The 22543-nt window shown below is 34.0% G+C and overlaps 1 protein-coding gene across 3 annotated transcripts in view; it reads left to right on the forward strand.

Moving 5' to 3' along the window:
* The window catches only part of TH1 (negative elongation factor complex member TH1), a 152112-nt gene that overhangs the window by 75179 nt on the left and 54390 nt on the right, over positions 1 to 22543 (forward strand). For all 3 annotated transcript variants that reach the window (XR_016549864.1, XM_090408755.1, XM_090408754.1), the window contains 2 exons: positions 5084 to 5150; positions 21730 to 21842. Coding sequence is in view for 2 of the 3 variants with exons in the window: in XM_090408755.1 (XP_090264881.1) it covers positions 5084 to 5150; positions 21730 to 21842 (180 nt within the window). In the remaining variant the exon portion in view is untranslated. The remainder of the gene's footprint in view (positions 1 to 5083; positions 5151 to 21729; positions 21843 to 22543) is intronic.

The raw sequence follows: 22543 nt of genomic DNA on the forward strand, positions 1-22543 counted from the left end.
TTTTTGATTTTTGTATTTTAAATCATATTTATTTTAGTTTTAGAGTTAATTGTAATCTCATTGAATTTTATAACCATCCATATAATGCATTCCAGCATGTGTTCATCTCTGTAAATGGGATTAGCATTCCTTTGTTCTAGTTTCACCTTGTGAAGCTTGGGAAAAGACAAGTAGATAAAGATTTTTATTTACTTTTACTATCTATCTTTATCTGCTTGTCCTTTCCCAGAGCCAAATAGGTGGTCCATGTCTAATTTTCCTCTTTAAGATAAAAACTAAGAATTCCTTTGAATGTAACAAGGCTCTGTATTTAAGTTTTGTAGATTTTAAAGACATATGACAAGATTTCAAAAGTAAAACTGTTCAGAACAGGTTGTATGAAATATGGGGTAAAGCAATCATTATACAGAGCAATACATAGTCTATAACTTGTAAGTTAGCAGTTATTTTTATTTATTTATTTATTTTTATGATACACCCACCCATTTTCTGTAAACCCATAGTACATTAGTACCATTGGTGGGGTAAGGATTTTTTTTCTCTTTTTATATATATGTATTTATTTATTTTTGATCAGCAATACATAGTCTCTATTTGAGTTGTAAATCAGTAATTAGAATTGAAGGAGATACAAGATGGTTTGATGTTAAGTCAGGTGTACGACAAGTATGTACATTATCTTCACTATGTTATTTATCATCTACATGGATCACATTATGAAGGAAAGTGGTATTAAACTGATACCAAAATTAGAGATGTTAATATCAGCTCTTTACTTTATCAGATGATGTTAGTAGGTATTATAAACACGTTAACACAGGAATATTTTAATGTTTGCCAAATATTTCAGTCTGAAACTAACAGACTATCCTCAGTGGCTTGATAAGAACAGTTTTTACAAGGTGGAATACAAACAAGTGATCATTCAAAATAGAACGAGCCACGTGATGTTATATTGCTAAGCATTAAAGAGAGGTAAATTTCATCAGTGATGAATAAAATATAGGTATTAATTCACAATTTCATATAACAATCTTAATTTATAAATATTTATAAATTCAGTTAAAGAAAACATTAGACTAATTTAAGAATTAAAGGTCTCAATTAAAAAAAAAAAAAAAAAAAATGAGGATTATATGTTATCAGGACTAAACTTTCCCATATTTTTGACAAGGATATACAATATGCTATCTTTAATAATACTCATGCTATATTTAATTGAAATTAAAAGGAGATTCTTGTTATCATTCCATGATTCTTGATGATTGTCTTAATCAAAAACCGGGTCTTGACAGACCCTATATTTGGCATAAACCCATCTTGTTCCCCCCACCCCCCAGGTTTTCTTTTCAGCAGTATTGGTTTTGCTGGACACACTCGTTGGGAAATTCCTACAATTCTTGTTTTGTTTTATTTCAGTTTTTAGACATGTGTACTATGAGAACTCTGTTGAAAGTTTATTTTTCACTTGGTTAGAGTATAATAAATTTAGTTTAATCCTTTATCCAAGTGTGAGCAAACAAAGTTTACGCCTGAAAGTATCTTCAGGACTGGGGTAAAATGGTACAACACCAGGTCACTCCTTGCAAAGGTGGAGAAAGCTACCAACACTCCTATCTCAGTATCACCCATAATGCAAAACACATCTCCTTGCAGATATGTCTAATGTTATGCATTAAGGGAAGGGCCACAACCCAGACTAGTTTCGACCTTTATTGAGGTCTCTTCAGTGGGAGCCAGGCCCAAGTGGAGATACCAGGCAGAAGCATTAGCAGGTCATCTCTAACTATAGGAGTTGTCAAATGGGGTACCATCCTTTTTTAATAAATTACTCTGGATTTAGAGAAAGATGTTGAAAGTTTATGTTGGTAGCTTGCTCCACCTTTGCAAGGAGTGCCCTAGTGTTGTACCACTTTACCCCAGTACTGAAGATACTTTCAGACGCAAACTTTATTTGCTCACACTTGGATAAAGGATTAAACTAAATTTATTATACTCTAACCAAGTGAAAAATAAACTTTCAACATCTTTCTCTAAATCCAGAGCAATTTATTAAAAAAGGGTGGCCCACCATTTGACAACTCCTATAGGTAGAGATGACCTGCTAATGCTTCTGCCTGGTATCTCCACTTGGGCCTGGCTCCCACTGAAGAGACCTCAATAAAGGTCGAAACTAGTCTGGGTTGTGGTCCTTCCCTTAATGCATAACATTAGACATATCCGCAAGGAGATGTGTTTTGCATTATGGGAGATACTGAGATAGGAGTGTTGGTAGCTTACTCCACCTTTGCAAGGAGTGCCCTGGTGTTGTACCACTTTACCCCAGTCCTGAAGATACTTTCAGGTGCAAACTTTGTTTGCTCACACTTGGATAAAGGATTAAACTAAATTTATTATGAGAACTCTGGTCCAGTCATTTGGAATTTCGACTTCTAACCAGGCCTTCTGAATTATGCAGTGTATTCACATGCCTGCCTTTCCATATTTCACATCTCTGATAGATATACGAGGTGTGACAATTTAATTCCTGGAACGGCCGCGTAGTGTTGCCCGTGGGGTGATTTGGTTGGAGTCACATAAGTAATCATCATTGTACATGTTTTAACTAATACATGTGTAAACCTCAAGCCAACAGAGCCATTTGTTAGTTGGCTATTGCAAAAATAATAGAGATATGCATGTAAACTTTGGCGTAAAAAAATGTGTGGTTGAAATTTGGAGCAGTGTGTTAACATCAAATTTTGTGTGAAAATCAGCAAAACTGCTACTGAAATGTTGGAGCTGTTGAAAGTGGCATATGCTGTGGATGCTCTGAAAAAGTCAAGTGTCTGAGTGGCATAAGAGATTCAAAGGTGGTCAAGAAGATGTGGACGAAGATCCCAGAAGTGTGCAGCCAAAAACAAAAATGATGGATGCAAATGTGAACAGAGTGCAAGATTTGGTATGGTCTGGCTGATGAATTCAGGGTAATTTTAACTGTAGAATTGGGTATGCGAAAGATTTCTGCAAAGTTTGTGGCTCAGATCTTGATGGATGAACAGAAGAAGCAGCAGCAGGTTCAAGTTGTGACTGATCTTTCTGCAAATAAGCACATGTTTCCAAGAGTAATTACAGGTGAAGAAACCTGGTGATTCCAATATGATCCTGAAACAAAATGGTAGAGCATGCAGTGGAAAACCCCAACTTTGCCACGTCCGAGGAAAAAAGCATGCAAGTCATGTTTGCAGTTCAAGACCTGTTGTGTTTTTTTGATCACAAGGAGATAGCTCAGTATGAATTCATTGAACAGGGACAAACGGTCAACCAACAATGCTATTTAGAGGTGCTGAAAAAATTATGAGATTCTATTTGGAGAAAAGAACCTGAATTGTGTCCTGACAAGTGGATCATCCATCATGACAATGTGCCAAGCCATAGTGTGCTCATCGTGAGAGAGTTTCTGGCGAAAAAATCATTTACCAAATTTGGTAATCCTGCTTATTCACCTGACTTAGCTCCCTGTGATTTTTGGGTGTTTCCAAAATTAAAGACTGTGCTAAAAGGACGAAGATTTTCTGACATCACTGATATCCAGCATAATGTGATAAAGGAACTCAAGAGTATTCTGAAAAAAAAGAGTTCTGGGCTTGTTTCCAAAAATGGGAACACCTAAATCAGTGTATAAATGCATGGGGACTACTTCAAAGGCGACAGAGCCACTAATATATAGTTCTGAACATAGGTTGTATACAGGTGCATTCTGGAAATTGCCACACCTCGTAGATATTCTGAATAGATAATTATTCATAATAGTTATCTATTCCTATCAGAATAATGCATACATAAAAGCCTGAAAATATATAAATCCTGGAAAATACATGGTTTGAATTCTGTAGTGGTTATTTGAACACACTTATCTCTTAAAACAAATGGTGAGATACTTTGCTTATGCACTTAATTGAAATAATGAAATATAATTTTATTACTTACTAAAATAAAGAGCCAAAAGGCTTCAGTTTGGCAGTGTAAAATTATATATGCAAAGTGGATAAAAGCTAACCAGAGAGCTTATGGGAATACACTCCCCGGCATTCCCGTAAGCTCTCTGGTCAACTTACTTATGAAACTTTCATAGTTTCTACATTCAGCTTTGAAATAATGCTGGATCTAATATCCACTTTGCTTATATAATTTCATTATATTTGCATATGTCATGAGTTAAGCTTGACATCAGATATCCATTTTCTTCTGGAATCTGAATAGGTTTTACTAGTCATAATTGGGGGTGAGGAAGAGATTGTCCAGAATCACTTGCAAAATTGATGCTTTTATTAGGGATGGTCTTCCCTGCTCACTTTGCTTGTAATTCCCCCTCCCATTACAGATCCTTATATAGGCTATTTGAAAATAAGTACAATAATATGATAGTACCTTTAAGTAATAATATAGGTGACAAGGTTATAACTGAAATAAATAATAAAGCTTGCAATATCTAATAAATAGAATCTCTGTAGTGCATCCTCAAGAGTGACAAACATTTTGGATAAAAAAAATATTGGATTTGCATTCTGTCTATGCTTCAGATAATTCTATAAGGGCTTTTCAATATGGTCATCTTGTCAGTAGGGATGGCAGGTTTTATATTTTTGAAAACTTTTTGTGCTATCTTGCAAACACATGCACTTGGTAGAATATCAGACAAAATGGAATCATAACAGGAAAGTCATTCCTTGTTCCTGGAAACTGGTTGATCTTGCTCAATAGATGTTGAAAATTACTATACAAATAAACAAATTATTAAATTAAAACATTCAAGCATAATTCAGTAACTACATCCACTAATCATTGTGAATAAATCATAACTGGAGTGCCCGTTCTACTCCCTGGTATTATTTAATTTGATAAATTGATATTACCATATTAATAAACAAATCTCTAACATAATTCACTCACTTACCCTATCACATTCATGTGCATGAATAGGCATAATCAATTGACAAAGTATCAGATGGTCTAGGATACATTAATGTTCTTTATATATATGTATATAATCATTATTTTGCATGTTTTTAATAGTTACTTATAAATATTTCTTGTCATATAGCTTTATAAAATGTATCAAGTTCCAGAACCTCCACCAGTAGAATTTCTTCGTGTACCTCAGTTTTTAGGTAAGTGTAGAAATCTTTCATATGCATGCAAGTGGTTATCAGAAAGTAATTCATTGGATTCTGATCTATTTATTACTGAAATTTGGCATACTAGTTACACTCCATGATCTTCTGTGCTTTTGTGTTGTTTGCTTTTCCACCAATTCGCAATCATTTTCGCTACTGAGAATATAGTAGATAGCCAAACTCTTCTTGATGACTTTTTTTTTCTTTTATAATTTAAAAGAAAAAACAAGCAAGACATGGTATGTATCAAGGTTAGAAAATGACACCTTTAAAAAAAATTTTTTTTTTAAATCTTGCTCAGCATTTTTATATAATATTGAACAATCTGTATCATTTTGATCATATTTTCACAATTTAGCAATTATATGATACTTTCTAAGTGGAGGGTAGATATATAGGGCATTTGTCATATTTGGATGCCCTCCTGCCTTTTCCTTCAAATGCAGTTTGAACATTTCATTTGAAGAGAATAAAAGAAAGTGTGAGAATTTTCTGTATCAGTTCAAGTCATCACACAAACATTCAGCAGATCTACTCATGTCTGACTCAAACTGCTCATGTTATTTTTTATGGTATCCTGTTACAAAATGAGTCTTCATTATTAGCTGATTGGTCTGTCTCTGTTTCCTGGCAATTTCATGAAATTTTCATAATGTAGTCATCTTGCACAGTTACTACTAATTTTATTATCCCTGGAATGATCATATGATACATCAACCAAGAAATTTCTTCTGATTTATAGGCAAAAGTGCAAATATTTTCCTCCAAAAGCAGATAAGGATAGAAAAGTGCTTAAATGAAAGAAACATGCTCAGGAGTGCTTGAGCTTAGTAATGAAGTAAGATCTTGAAAGCAGAAAGTTGCCCTGGTTACATTGCTACCTGAGCCTGTGGTTTTTCTTTTAAATACATTTCATGTCATTACAAAATATAGACTTTCTGTATAGGAAATTTCATTAATATTGTCTTAACCTGAAATTGACATCTGCACCATTATTACTTATGATGGGCAAACTTAAATCTGTTGATTTTATAATAATAATATTTTATTATTATTATTATATTATATTATAATATAATAATAATTTTTAATAACTACAAGAGGTTGGTGATGTTTTGATTATGTTTGGTTTATATATAATTCATTAAATCACTTGTATAAATTTACAAGTTATGTTAATGAAAAAATTTATTCTTCAAAATTTTTTTTTGTTGTTGTTTTTATTTTATCAAATTTTGTTTTAAGTATCTATTTTTCTTAGTTTTCCTTTCACATGTATTAATTTGTATTTTTGATGTTTTCTCTTGTTTCATATCCACTTGTTAATGTCAGTCAGACTAACTACTGATTCTGGATTTTAACTTTTTGATAATCACTATATTTCTATATTCTTGAATTTATATATCCTGATATTTTATTAACCTTCAGGGATTGCTTAGCAATATTTATTTATTTATTTTTTTTTAGGTAGTTTATTCCTGAAAAAAGTTAGTCATATTACCTATGTTTTTAACTAGTCAACATCATTTAACAGTTGAAATACCACTGTTTGATCTGCTTGCACCACCCATTTAACATCTGGTATGGCAAACATTTCTCCTATACAGAAGGACTGTGCAAATAAAAATCATTTAGTGAGACATTCCTGGACCACAAAAACACATGTCATTTCTCTTATAAACATTGTATCTCTGTTGTCTGTATTCACACTAAAGGAAGAAATGTTATGCCATGTTTTTAATCTATAATTTAGTTTATAATCTAGTGAAAGAACTTTCAACAACTTGCTGCAATCTAGAGTATTTTAATAATAAGGTTTTACGCTTTTCACTACTTGTATATGAGAAATATATGTTTTCTGCATTATTTCAACCATTGTATCTCTTCTGAGTCTGACTCCCACTGAGACCTCAAAGGTTGAAACCAGTCTGGGTAGTGGCCTTTCCCATAATGCATAATATTATACACACTTGAATGGATGTGCTTTGAATTTTGGGATACTAAGGCAATTAATGTGAACTCATTAGCCTCTATATACAAGTATCCTAGTCGAGAAGTTATTTCACGTGTGCAAACTTTGTTTGCTTACACTTGGATAAAGGATTAAATAAGAATATAGTTTCTTGGCATCTTTAATTTAGTTTATAATGAAGTGAAACAACTTTCAACAGTAAGCTACAGAGACACTCCTGTTTTCTATTTCTAGATTTTTTGAATTAATTGATCATAGAACTATACTTAATACCCTTTTGTTTGCTTTTCATAGAACTGAATCATAGAAGTGAAGGTGAACTCTAAAAATCAATATATGCCTTAACCCCTTAACTGCTACGGTCGAGTTAACTCGAGCGCAGAAAAAAATGGTGACCTTGCTACGATCGAGTTAACTCGATTTGAACGGCTGGCCCGCCTCTCATATTCAGACAATTTTTTAGTATGGAAAGAATCGTCATAAGTTATTCAAACTTCGTAGGTAGGTAGGTTCCTCCATCTATTGCCAACCAATTGAAGTTTATTTGACTTGGGTTTCTGTCCTTGTATGACATCTAAAGAGAAAAATTTGAACTGGGTGCAACTAATCATATTAAGCGCCTCTGTAGCACAATTGGAAGAACGACGGTACATTACGCCCTTCATTTGGAAAAGGCCTAAGTTCGATTCTCGTCGTGACAGGAGGAATCTTTATATATGGACTTTTTCAATCGAAAGTGAGTTAGCTGATTTCATATGGAGGTGGCAGGGTTTTTTCTCCTGAAAACTTGGGTTTTTCAGCCCACATACAGACAAATCGACCCTTCAGAACACGCAATTTACAGACAAAAAATACTAGTTGTGGTGGAGGGCGGTAGATGCCGTTAATGTGGATGAATAGTAGTAGAGGTTCGGGTGGAGACTGAGAGTTGTATAGTAGGTGTCCTCCTGCAATGAGTCTTCGGACTCCTAGGAGGTATCACGAATAATAATAATATGCAGCACGATGCATAAACCACGTGACTGCGGGAATTTCAGGGATGTCACAATATGGCATCTACTAGTAAATATCCACATTATCTAACTGATGATCAAATTGATGAATTGTTAAAAACAAATGAGTCGGGAGAAGAATTGTCCGAGTTAAGTGAATTGTGTACTTCAGATGAAGAAGATCCTGGTGATTCTACATAAATTAATGTGTGTAATTTGCATAATCAAGTGGACACCCCTTGATTATTGCCAATTTTGTGAGTGAACAAGTGTATATCAAGAATGTATGATGCTGTCAGGACTTCTTACTTCAGTAAGAATTTTAATTGATTTTATTTATAAATTTTTTCCAAAATTAATTCAGCAAATGGGACAATGTTAGTAGAATATAAAGTCAGCAGCAAAAAAAATTTTTTGCACATAGGTGCAAAAAATTTTTTTGGAATGCATATATCAACAGACAAAACAAAAATCATGGCTTTTAAAGGAACATTTCCAGTCAGAAGTAAAATCATGATTGAAAATAAAATTTTAGAACAAATTAACTGCTTCAAATACCTTGGATGTGCTGTATCATATACAAAAGAAGCTGACATTGACATCAGAATTTCAAATTTTCTAAAGATAACAGGAATGATCCGTGATATTTTCAAACCTAACCAAGTTCAAAAGCATACAAGAATAAGAGTTTATAAAGTTTTGGCAAGACAGCCAAAGAAAGGATGGAACAGGACACCGGGCCTAAATCTCTGAAAGGATGATGAATTAATTGATATTTGATAATTTCACATAAATAATGCATAATTAGAGATTTAAGATGAATCGCAATTCTCTTTAAAAGTGTAATAGCAATACCCACAGTAGAAAACACACACCACCTGAAGAATTTAAACCATACTCTATATATAATTTAAAAATTGTCTCTCTTCTCTTAACAAGAAATTACGAAAAATGTATTAATAATTAAAATAATTAAGCCGGCCTGATTGGCCGAGTAGTCAGCATATCTGCTCTCCAGCCAAAAGGCTGTGGGTTCAAATCCCACCGTGGGCATCGATGTTTGTGATTGTCTGTGAAAATATTAGTGATGATGGGTGGTAGATGGCATTGGTGTAGATGATGGTAGTTGCAGTTCATTGTAGATGGTGGATTGAGTGGTGGAGACAGAGTTGTAGAGTAGGTGCCCTCCCTCCCTCGATGAGTCTTTGGACTCACTGTAGGTGTTACGTAATAATAAAATAATAATAACAAAATGGGGACTGCTCCAAACTTTAATATATTGAAGGTAACTAAAAATTCTACTTAAGCGCAACACACATTTTGTTACACAAAATTCAAAATTATCTAAATAACACTAAGTATAAAATTAATTTAAAAAAAAAAAACTCACTCATAGTAAGCTAACTAATGACAGAATAGATGTAAGCAATCTCAAATAAATAATATGTTAAAAAAAATGCTAGCATAAAAAAACTCAATAAAACAGACCAGGAACCATTATATGGCTGTGGTGTTGGCAGCTTACTTTTATTAACTTCTCTGTTTAGCATACAAAGAAATTTGCAACTTAAAAACTCTCCTGGGAATGGCTGCTTTCTCTATAGTATGCCATGTTGCCATAACTTACTTCACAAGATCACTGTAACAATTTCTTCTGTTTATAACAAAGTTTTTTTCCTTCTCAGGAAAAATATGATGGTACAACATGACATAATTTCATGCCGGCTAGGGCATCAACCGGTTAAACAAGGCCCCCGTTGTTTTTGCCAGAGGACCATGGCAAACAGCGAAAAGTCAGCTACTGGAACAAATCCTAAAACACACCCCAATTCAATCACCAGAGTTCAAGATTGGTATATCAACATAAGAAGCCTGAATGGCAAAAGAAATGGAGCTATCTGAGGAATTGGATAAGTACCAGATCGACATAATAGGAGTAACTGAAACAAAAAAGACAAAAACTGGTGAGATCTTTCTGAGCAATAAATGCAAAATGTTATATTCAGGCAATCACAATCAAGGAAAAGAAGGAGTAGCCATTGTATTCAACACTAAATATGAGACTAATCTTCTTGAATGTCAGGCAGTCTCAAGTAGAGTGATGTGGACGAATATCAGAATGGGGAACTGGACAATGAGACTTATTGGTGTCTATGGTCCTCCCACAGAAGGTTCTATTGCTTTAGAGAAAGCAACTGACAATGAAAAAGGAAAAGGTGCTCCTTGTTGGGGATCTAAATAGCAGAGTAGGAAACGTTTGTCAGATATACAAAAATATTTTGGGAAAATTTGGAGAAATGAGCAAAGCTAAGAATAATGGCAAATACCTGTTGGATTTCTGCTCAGGACATGGACTGGTTATTACTGACACAGTGTTCCAACATAAAAATGTGCACAAATCCACATGGAGAGGCAAGGAATAAGAAAAGTCTTTGACTGTGTTATTGTTGATAGCGTCCCTGGTGCAGGACACTAGAGTGTACAGAGGATTTGAAATTGGAAGTGATCACCATTTAGTCTTGAGCAATAAAATTGGATTTCATATAGAAAAGAAGAATATGTAAGAAAGTTTTAAAGCAAATAAAAGTTGAGCAACTCTCAGATGTTAACTGTAGACTAAAATATACAAACATTATTCAAGAAAAAATGAGAGTTTGAGAATGGGAACCAAACTTTGGAGATTCACCGCCAAGCCTGAAGAAAACATTGATTGATTTAGTCAGAGAGGCATGTGGTGAGGTTGTCTGCAAGGATAGAAAAAATCAGAACTCCATGGTGGACACAGGAAGTTAAAGAGGTAGTGAAGGAAAGGAAGAAAGCATACCAATAGTTCCTGGCAAATAAGTCAGCTCATGCTCTTAGAGAATACAGAGACAAATGTAAGAAAGCTAAACCCTGTGTAAAACTAGCTAAACAAAAGTCATGGGAAGACTTGGGTAAGAACATAGAAAAGAAATATCAAGAAGGTGGCAAGATATTCTGGTGGTTGTTGAAGAAGCAGAAATGGAGGAAAGAGTGCTGTAAAAGGAATTAGACATGATAAAGGTGACATGAAAACTGGAGAAAAGATATCCTTGAAGTATTGAGTAATTACTTAAAAAAAAATTGCTAAATGAAATAATCAGTGAACAGCACAGTAGTAAAAAACACTGAACAGGCATGCAATCAGGAATACATATCCATACTTGAAGTAGAAAAACCATCAAAGGCCTGAAATGTGGAAAAACATCTGCAGTAGATGATCTTCGACTAGAAATGCTCAAGTATAGAGGTACAGAAGTCTTACAGTAACTGCACAGCATAGTTCAGAGGGATGAATTCCAGATGATTGGAGTAGAGTTCTCATTGTACCCATATGTGTGTGTGTGTGTGTGTGTGTATATATATATATATATATATATATATATAAATAAATAAATAAATAAAACTGATTGTGAGAATTACAGAGGTATTTCTCTACTAAGTGTTCCAGGTAAGATATATGCAACTTTCCTTGAGAAACGGTTGAGAAGGATTGTGGAAGGGAAGCTTGGTGAAGAACAAGCTGGATTCAGGCCAAGTAGAGGCTGTCAGGATCAGATTTTTACTTTACGACAAATAGTTGAGAAATCATGGCAGTATAACTAAGTATTGCTTGATATAATGTCCCACTGATACCATGCAACTGTAGCATTTTGAATAGCTTCTCTCTTGGACATTATATAGCAATACTTAGTCTTTATTTGAATTGTAAATCAGCAGTTAGAATTGAAGTACAAGAAGATGTTTTAATGTTAAATCTGGTGTCAGACAAGGATGTACATTATCTATATGGATCACATTATGAAGGAAAGTGGTATTCAACATGATATTAAAATTAGAGATGTTATGTCAACTCTTTGCTTTATGCAGATGACGTTATCCTTCTAAATAAATTGCTACAAATCTGCAAGATTCCCTGACTGAATTGAATAACTGTTGTAATAGATATGGTATGAAGGTCAGTAATAACAAAAGAAAGACAATGGAAATATGCAGAAACATTGAAAATATCAACTGCATTGTGAATGAAGAGCCTATAGAACAAGTAAAACATTTCAGCTACTTAATCTTAATCACGATTTTATTATTCCATATAAAACAAATTTATGTGGAATAAGAGAGAAATGAGTAAATACACTAAATTAGCTGTATACAAGATTCAAACCAATTTTAACTTATGTATCTAAGAGCTTTGTTAGAAGTAAAAGACTTGACCAAAAGACTAGAGATTGCAGATATGAGAGTCCTGAGCAAGATTAGGGGCATGTACAGATGGCATCAATTGCAATATCATATTAAAAATGAGGATATTAGGAAAGAACTTGACATTGTTCACATCCAGGAATGTGTTAGCAGAGCTAATCTCAGGTTGTATGGTCACTTAAACAGGCGAGGAAAGATTATCAAAACAAGTGTTCTCTGCCAGGTTGGCAGGAAAAAGACCCAGGGGAAGATATAGGTGGATTGATACAATAAAAAGTGCCTTAGAAGACAGAAATATAAAATCTGATGATGTTGGAGTCTTACAGGTAACAGATTGATTTGGAGGAAAATTGTAGATAGGAAGTTAGTAATGATGCAAATTTTTCATGTAGTACTATCATATCCTGCACACCCCTTGAGGGTACATGTCAGGAATTTGATGATGATGGAAAAATATTAAATCATGTTTTTACTTTGCATAAATTTTGTTAAAGCTCAGTGTGACGATTTTATTTCTACATTATATTGTATATTATATAATTAATCTTTCATGAGTGTTTGCGGTAAGTTATTTCAGCACTAAGTCACGTAGGGGTGGGTAAGAACAACAAATTTCTTTAATGCATGCAATACTCTATTATGTGTAATCCTGTGATGAGATAAATTTTGATAATGTCTGAGATTCAATCTAAAAAACATTAGAAAGAAGTGAAAATTTGTTAAAATCTATTGAACTCCTACTTATGTGCCCAACTTACATCAAAGTTGGGCTTTAACTTTTTTTTTTTTCTTTAGCTGAATTAAAAATGACAACTAACTATAATGTGGTTAGTTGTCATGAAAATTCCTGATTTTTATAAAATTTACACAATGATATCCCAAGTAATGCATTCTATGATAATGTTGCTTTACTTTAAATATTATATTTTCAAGACAAATTAAAGAAATGGAAACATAGAAAAACAACAGTTGGTTTCATAATGGATGAGTTAGTATTTTTATTATTTTCCTAACCTCCATGGAGTCATAAGACTCATCATAGTATGAGTCTTATGACTAGAGAAGTAAGGTATAAGAAGTGTATATATTGTAATTTACCATGTCATGAAGGTATGAAATTTAATAACAGAAAGTAGTAATAAAAATAGTAAACAGAAAAGACAAATTAAACTGAACATTAGACACTCACTGATTAATTTTTGCTATATGTTTGATATAATGACTTCAGAGCATTAAACTCCATGGGAGAAATAAGGCTGCATTATCAACTTTATGGTTTTCATATTCCTTTCTTCAGTGAAAACATGTTCAACAAGACATGCATTTCCAAAATAGACCAGTTTCATTTAGGTTAAACATTTTCCTCATTTCACATTCTTCAGTATGCTTGCGAAATTCCAGTTTTTCTTTGTGAAAGCCATGACAAGTGGGGTGGCATTAATAGAGAATGGCAATGGCATTGCATGTTCTATCATTATGTTTTGGACATTTTCTTGAATTATTTGAGTAGAAAAGAATCCTTTTAATTTTTTTCTATAATCACTGGTCAAATAATCAAATTGGGGCTTATTCCACACGCATGGATGGCACTTTTTTTTGTTACCATTGTCTCAGAAGATACAAAATGTTATTCACTATGCCCAGTAAAATTTGTATTCTTCATTTTTGCCTTTGCTCTCATATCTTCTTTCATGACTACAGACCTTATAAGGTGATAACTTTTCTTGTATTTGATTTAGAATTCATATTGTGGGTTCACTGAATTGACGTTGGGGGGGGTTGCCACTATGAAACAGCTGAATTAAAATCTGAAAATAAACAATGTAGAAACAGCTCTTACTGGAGTTAAGCTAATGGTTTTCACAAACTGTATACAGCATGTGCCCCCCCCCTGCCTTCCCAAAATAATTTCTAAACAGTCAAGTGGGGTGGCATTAATAAGAAAGCGCATAAGCCAAACACGTGTAGCATTATTGTATTTTGTTCTCAATAATTTTTTGCTGTTTTAAAAATGAGGTAGTACTCTATTTTGCACACCTACTTTTCATCCTTGACCTTAGCTTTTCTCTCTACATTTAGGGATCACACACACATTTCTATCAAATTGCATGACATGGTTATATATAAAGTATGGTGCAAAAATAACAGTTCTGAATAACTACAATATATGTTATGGAGTTCAGTTATGTCAAAGTGCAGTACTGTTTTTTGCAACGTACTGTGTGTGTGTATGTGTATTACCATGATCGTGGTATATTATATTGAAGGGATTATGCTTGGAGGAACTGATGAGACTAGAGATCTTGGAGTTATCAAAAATTGTAAATACTCAGAGAGGACTATTGTTATACTGAAACAACTATTGATGTGGAAGGTTGTTTTGCCTCTTTACGATACCTTGATATGACTGGCCTTCTGTGCACAGAAGAGTTACAATGATATTGGGATTATGGAAGGAAGGGACAAGGATAAATTGAGAGTATATAGACTGCGGACACTTGTAGATAGGAGAAAGAGGGATAATATGATAGAGGTATATAAATCCTTTCTTTCAAGCTTACACGATGATCAGAATATATTATGGAAAATTATGGAGACAACTACCACGTTAGAGCAAAACTTTAGTTTCATATAAACCAAAATGAACACTCGATGTTTTGACCTTCATATCAAGGTCATCATCTGGAGCATACACACATATATAGAGAAACAAGCTACACTACACAATCTACATGGTTTGCTAAAGTTACTAACCAACCATTACAACAATTCCCAGAGATCAGGTTGATAACTGTTGGTCAGTAACTTTAGCAAAGCATGTAGATTGTGTAGTGCAGCTTGTTTCTCTCTATATATGTGTATGCTCCAGATGATGATCTTGATATAAAGGTCGAAACGTCAAGTGTTCATTTTGGTTTATATTAAACTAAAGTTTTGCTCTAACATGGTAGTTGTCTCCATAATGTATTTGGATCACCGTGTAAGCTTGAAAGGAAGGATTCTCATCATCCATGGAGATGGTACTTATAAGCATTGCAATCAGTACGGTAAGCTAAAGATACGTGCTTCCCTTTTGATCAATCGACTGGCCTTTTTAAAGGGATGCAGAGACAGTAATCTTATTCCTAACTGCATCAAGCTGAAAAAGAAATTTATTTCCGTTAAAGCACTTCTTATCTATGCATGCACAGAGAAAGCAATAATTAGAGAGCAAATCCAAACAGCCCGCAAAAATCTAGCAATAACTCAAAATCGAGTTTTAAATTTACAATCTGAACTATCTAGTTATATTCGGATATTTTGAATGTGCTTGAAAGATTAACTGACAATTCTGCTGAATATATTCTAGACAATAATAAAGAAAGACTTGAGGCCAAATTTCATATTTTAAAACAAATGGCAAAATTTTAATGCCAATCGTACGAATCCAACCAATCAGGACATCTCTTCTCTGGTAAGCAACTCCAACAGTGAACAACAAACAAGTGAGACAAGGAGCGACCAACCACCTGCAAGCAATAGTCATGTGATCACCTTATCGAGCCACACCTTAAATAACGGTCAACTTGCATTACTTGATAAAGGCCTTAACTTTGCAGTAGCACCTAGAACTGTTAATAAATTGGATTTTATATACCACATAGAAAGAGGCATTAAGTCTCTTCCTATTAATATAGCTGATGAAATTCGGTTAGAAACCAGCAATGTTCTGAATAAAAAGAAAACCTTATATAGTAGTCTTACAAAAACAGAAATTTCAGCAATCAAGACATTAAAAGCTAATCAAGATATAATTATAACAAAATCGGACAAAGGTCAAAGCTGTATAACTGAGAGGAGACCTCCACATAGCCTTTAAAGGAATGTGGAGAACTGACCAGGGCTTCTGACCTGTCCAATCCTCACCTTCTCGTGGAGCACCCTATTGGGTATCTACCTGGATACTGAACGAACGAGGATGGGCTGGCAATTTGGGATTTAGCTGACCAAATTGTATTCTTATTGGCTTAAACCAATATAGAAAATGATGGTACAACATGACAAAATTTCATGCTGGCTACGGCATCGCCCGGTTAAACAGTGCCCCCATTGTTTTCGCCAGGAAACCAGAGCGAACAGAGAAAAGTCAGCTACAGGAACAAATCTGAAAGCACACTGCAACTCAACAACACCAGAGTTAAAGATCGGTACTACCAACATAAGAAGCCTGAATGGCAAAGAAATGGAGCAAGCTGAGGAATTAGATAAGCACCAGCTTGACATAACAGGGGTGACTGAAACAAAAAAGACAAAAACTGGTGAGATCATTCTGAGCAATAAATACAAAATGTTATATTCAGGCAATGACAATCAAGGAAAAAAGGAGTAGCCATAGTATTCAACACAAAATATGAGGCTCATCTTCTTGAATGGCAGGCAGTGTCAGTAGAGTGATTTCGGCAAATATCAGAATGGGGAAACTGGACAATGAGACTTATTTGTGCCTATGGTCCCACAGAAGGTTCTACTAAGGTAGAAGTGGAGGAATTTTTTGAGGCTTTAGAAAAAGCAACTGACACAATGAAAAAGGAAAAGTTGGTCTCCTTGTTGAGGATCTAAATAGCAGAGTAGGAAATGATTGTGAGACATGCAAAAATATTTTGGGAAAATTTGGAGAAAAGAGCAAAGCTAATAATAATGGCAAAAACCAGTCCATGTCCTGATTTCTGCTCAGGACATGGACTGGTTATTACTAACACCATGTTCCAACATAAAAATGTGCACAAATTCACATGGAGAGAAGAGGCAAGGAATATGAAAAGTCTCATTGACTATGTTATTGTTGATAGTAATGTTTTCTCCCTGGTGCAGGACACCAGGGTGTACAGAGGATTTGAAATTGGAAGTGGTCACTATTTAGTCTTGAGCAGATAAAATTAAATTTCATATTGAAAAGAATAACATGTAAGAAAGTTTTAAAGTGAATAAAAGTTGAGCAGCTCTCAGATGTGAACTGTAGACTAAAATTGAAGAAAAAATGAAAGAGTTTGAGAACAGGAATCAAACCTTGGAGATTCAGTGGCAAACTCTGAAGAAAATGCTGATTGATTCAGCCAGAGAGGCATGTGGTGAAGTTGTCTGCAAGGATAAAAAAATCAGAATTCCCTGGTGGACACAGGAAGTTAAAGAGAGAGTGAAGGAAAAGAAGAAAGAATATCAAAAGTTCCTGTCAAATAAGTCAGCTTGTGCTCTTAGAGAATACAGAGACAAATGCAAGAATGCTAAACACTGTAAAACTAGCTAAACAAAAGATTGAGGACTTTGGCAAGAACATAGAAAATAAATATCAAGAAGGTGGTAAAATATTCTGGAGGTTGTTGAAGAAGCTTAGGAATTGGGGAAAGAGTGCTGTAAAAGGAGTTAGAGATGATAAAAGTGAAATGAAAAAGGGAGAAAAAGATATCCTTGAATTATGGAGTAATTACTTTGAAAAGCTGTTAAATGAAACAAGCAGTGATGATAGCACAGTGGTAAAAAAACACTGACCAGACATGCAGTCAGAAATACATGTCCATACTTGAAGCCATCAAAAAAAAAGTCATCATCAAAGGCTTGAAATGTGGAAAGGCAGCAGGAGTAGATGATATTCGACTAGAAATGCTGAAGTATGGTGGTATAAGAGTCTTACAGTGGCTGCACTGCACAGTTCAGAAAGCCTGGACAGATGGACGAATTCCTGATGATTGGAGTAGAGCTCTCATAGTACCCATATATAAAAAGGGAAATAAAACTGAATGTGAGAATTACAGAGCTATTTCCCTACTGAGTTTTCTTCGCAAAATCTATGCAAGTATACTTGAGAAACGGTTGAGAAGAATTGTGGAAGAAAAGCTTGGTGAAGAACAAGCTAGATTCAGGCCAAATAGAGGCTGTCAGGATCAGATCTTCACTTTACGACAACTAGTCGAGAAAGCATGGGAATATAACAAAGATCTGTATTTAAGTTGTCGATTTGGAAAAGGCATATGACAAGGTGCCGAGAGAGAAACTATTCAATACGCTACAGTTATATGGTGTCAATGGGGCATTATATCAAGCAATACTTAGTCTTTATTTGAGTTCTAAGTCAGCAGTTAGAATTGAAGGAAGTACTGGAAAATGGTTTAATGTTAAATCTGGTGTGAGACAAGGATGTACATTATCCCCTCTGTTATTCATTATCTATATGGATCACATTATGAAGGAAAGTGGTATTAAACATGATATCAAAATTGGAGATATTAATGTCAGCTCTTTGCTTTATGCGGACGATGTTATACTTCTAAATAAATCCGCTACAAGTCTGCAAGATTCTCTGTCTAAAGTGAATAAATGTAATAGATATGGTATGAAGGTCAGCAATAAAAAGACAAAGACAATGAAAATAGGCAGAATCATTGAAAATGTCAACTGTGTTGTGAATGGAAAACCTGTGGAACAAGTAAAACATTTCAGCTACTTAGGCACGATTTTTAGTGAAGATGGTAAATTAAATATAGAAATAGACAACAGAATCAGCAAAGCTGGTATGGTGGGAAGTCAATTGAATAAATTTATATGGAATAAGAGAGAAATTAGTCGGAACACTAAATTAGCTGTATACAAGACAGTGTTCAAACCAGTTTTAACTTATGGATCTGAGAGCTGGGTCAGAAGTAAAACACTCGACCAAAGACTAGAGACCGCAGATATGAGAATCCTGAGAAAGATTAGAGGCATGAACAGATGGCATGAATGGCAATATCATATTAAAAACGAGAATATTAGGAAAGAACTTTGCATTGTCAGCATCTAGGAATGCGTTTGCAGAGCTGATATCGGGTGGTATGGTCACTTAAACAGAATGGGCGAAGAAAGAGTAGCAAAACAAGTGTTCTCGGGCAGGTTGGCATCAAAACGACCCAGAGGAAGACCAAGATATAGGTGGATTGATACGGTACAAAGTGCCTTAGACGATAGAAATATAAGATCTGATAATGTTGGAGTCTTGACAAGTAACAGACTGATTTGGAGGAAAATTGTAGATAGGAAGTTAGTAATGATGTAATTTTTTCCATGTAGTTCTATCATGTCCTGTACACCCCTTGAGGGTACATGGCAGGAATTTGATGATGGTAATGCCACTGTCGTCCTTGACAGATCAACTTACATCCATCAGATGAATCAACTAGTCTCTGATAACAGCACTTATTAGCTTATAAACTATAATCCAACTTACAGAATGAAGAAAAAACTGAGAAATTACTTAAGTCCATCAATTCTTGGCCGTCAGACACTGTTAAAAAACTTATACCCCATTACATCCATTTTCCCAGAAGATCAACATAAAAGTTTTCATTATATGGAAGGTCGGAGAGAGGGCATGTGTGGAAGTTATTTTTGTGTTCAGTTAAGAAAGGAGTGAGTCCTAGTTTTCTCTCACAGAAATGAGTGAGTAGAACAGTTTACCTCTTGGAGTAGTGATTTCATCTATTGTGAAGAGTTTGAGAAAATGTGACAGCTGGTATGTGCGATGTGTGGCTTCCTTAATCAATCTTTGACTCTCTGGAGGTGTAACAGTAATAATGGGGATCAGAAGATGTGACAGCTGGTATGTGTGACTTCCTTAATCAGTCTTTGACTCCCTGGAGGTCTAACAGTAATAATATGTGTATCAGATTAATGTATCTGAAGTGATTTACTAAATATTTATTATCCTCACTGAAATAAAAATTTTTAAAAGTATTTTTGCTTCTCGGTTATCATTAGTTAAGGTTATATTTCGTATAAGGTATTTAATAATAGGTATTGTTTTTGGGAACATTCCCATGTTACTCCTCTAAGTAAATATTATTTTTATGGCTATTTAGCCTATTTTTGTTTAGAAGTACCCCTTTTTTTATAATGTCATTGGATTTTTACTCAAATGTTGGGGTATTACTGATGTTTTATATATGGACAGATATATGAAGATTATATAGGAAGAAAAAAACCGGTTGTGGGATGTTGTGGCTGTCTTCTTTTTCAGTGGCATCCCGGCGTATAGCAATATACATTCATTGTTGAAGGAAGTATGACTGAATGGAATGGGGGTCAGAAAAGTGGGGTTTGAGAGATGTGGGAGCATTATTGATGATGCAAGAGATTCAGAGCTCATGCAAACTTTTTCCATGAGCTCTGAAGATGATGCACTGTCGAAACGGCTCACATCCCATTCTCCCACCTCCTGATCTTATCCCATAATATCCTTCTCCTTCCCCAAAAAACTTCCCTCATGAGCTCCGAAGATGACGCCCTGTCAAAATGACTCGCACCCGGTTCTCCCACCCCTGATCTTATCCCATAATATCTTTCTCTTTCCCAAAAAAACTTCCATGTTCACCCCCATCCCAAAGTATTCTCTGCCAACCTTTAATAGTTTAAAAAATATATAAAAAAAAACAGGTTTTTCAAAAAGTTAAAAAAAGTTTGAATACGTCTTGCCTCATCAATATTTCTCCCACATCTCTCAAACCCCACTTTTCCAACCCCCCTTTCCGTTCGGTCATCCTTCCTTCCTTCAACAATGAATGTATATCACCATATGCCAGGATGCCACTGAAAAAGAAAACAGCCAGCAACATCCCACAAAGGTATGTCTGGTTTTTTCTTCCTATGTAATCTTCATATATCTGTCCATATAAAGCATCAGTAATGCCCTAAAATTTGAGTAAGAAGCCATGACATTATAAAAAAAGGGATACTCCTAAACAAAAATAGGCTAAATAACCATAAAAATAGTATTTAATAATCATAAAAAGAAAGTTAAACTTCTAGAGATGTTTTTATACTGGCTAGATTATATTACTGACATAGTGATAAGTAATTTTAACTTGCAGTTTGTTATCTGAGAGAGATCACTCCATGTACATAATATAATCAGTCATAAGTAGTTCAGCATTATGGGGTTGAACTATTAAAATTGAACTAGAAGGCATTCTATTTTATATTCTAAAGTAATTTTTATAAATAGAACATACTTTATTTTATCTGTTTACTTTATTTATTTTTTGCATCTTCTTATTCACTTGTAAAAATACAATAATGTAGCACTGATTACATAATTAACAAATCACTAATGAAATCATATGCTACAAAATACATTTATTAATTTGTTTTTTTATGTCAATGTACAAATTTAAAATGTTTCATAAATACTGTTCTCATTCTGAGTTTTGAATGTTTTGACAAATTTGTTTGTAAATTGGCTTTAAAATATTCTTAAATTATACATAAAGTTACAGTGGGTTTTAAAGCACAATCTCTCTTAAAATAATATCCTAAAAATAATAAAATTCACTCAGAATCTTTCTATGCAATCTGATGAACTTTTATTTTTTTCATATAGAATTATTAATGGAAGCTCTCTTCAGACCTGGTGCCAAATTAAATCCTGAGCATAAGCCAAAATATATTTTCTTGCTAGCATATGCTGCAAGTGTTTATGAAACATATAAAAAGGTATAGTAACACTGCATGATTAACCTACTTCAATACAGAAAACTACTCCATTTAAATTGAAATTTAGTACCTTAATATTAACCATATTATTAGATTATAATGATATTAATGTTTATATACTTCTATAATTGAGTGGTTTCACTACCACTTGTCTACAATGGATTTTAAAGCATAATACTCATATTTATCATAACATCACCTTTTCCAAGAAAAGGTGATATTATGATAAGTTTTATTTAGACTTTTTAGATATTTTAAGTTAGCCAGTCTTGGCTGGAAGTGCCAGTGTCTTATTGTTACTATTATCTAAAACTTAATATCAATATTTCATTACAAAATACGCATGTCAGTCCAAGCATGCATGTTTACAGATGTAATAATTCATCAGTTAAGTCGGAACAATTGAATCGAGTATGGTGATAAATCATGGTTATCTATTAAGGTAGTATGTGAACTGGTAGTATATAGAATAAGTAGTATGTGAACTGGTGATGCTCTTAGTTTTTTACATTTTTTAACAATAATGAAATTAGTTCCGTTTTAAGACTTCATTGATTACTTAAGTTTTAGCCATTTAGCAAATAACTAACTAGATATGTCTATTTTGCTCATATATCTCATTTCTAATGGGTGATAATTATATTGTATCTAAATACAGAATATTTTAAATTTATTAGCGACTTTCTGTTAGGCAACTCAAG

This window comes from Typopeltis vanoorti, chromosome 18, assembly GCF_054136105.1.
Source record: "Typopeltis vanoorti isolate ZY-2024b chromosome 18, IOZ_Tvanoo_1.0, whole genome shotgun sequence".
NCBI lineage: Eukaryota > Metazoa > Arthropoda > Arachnida > Uropygi > Thelyphonidae > Typopeltis > Typopeltis vanoorti.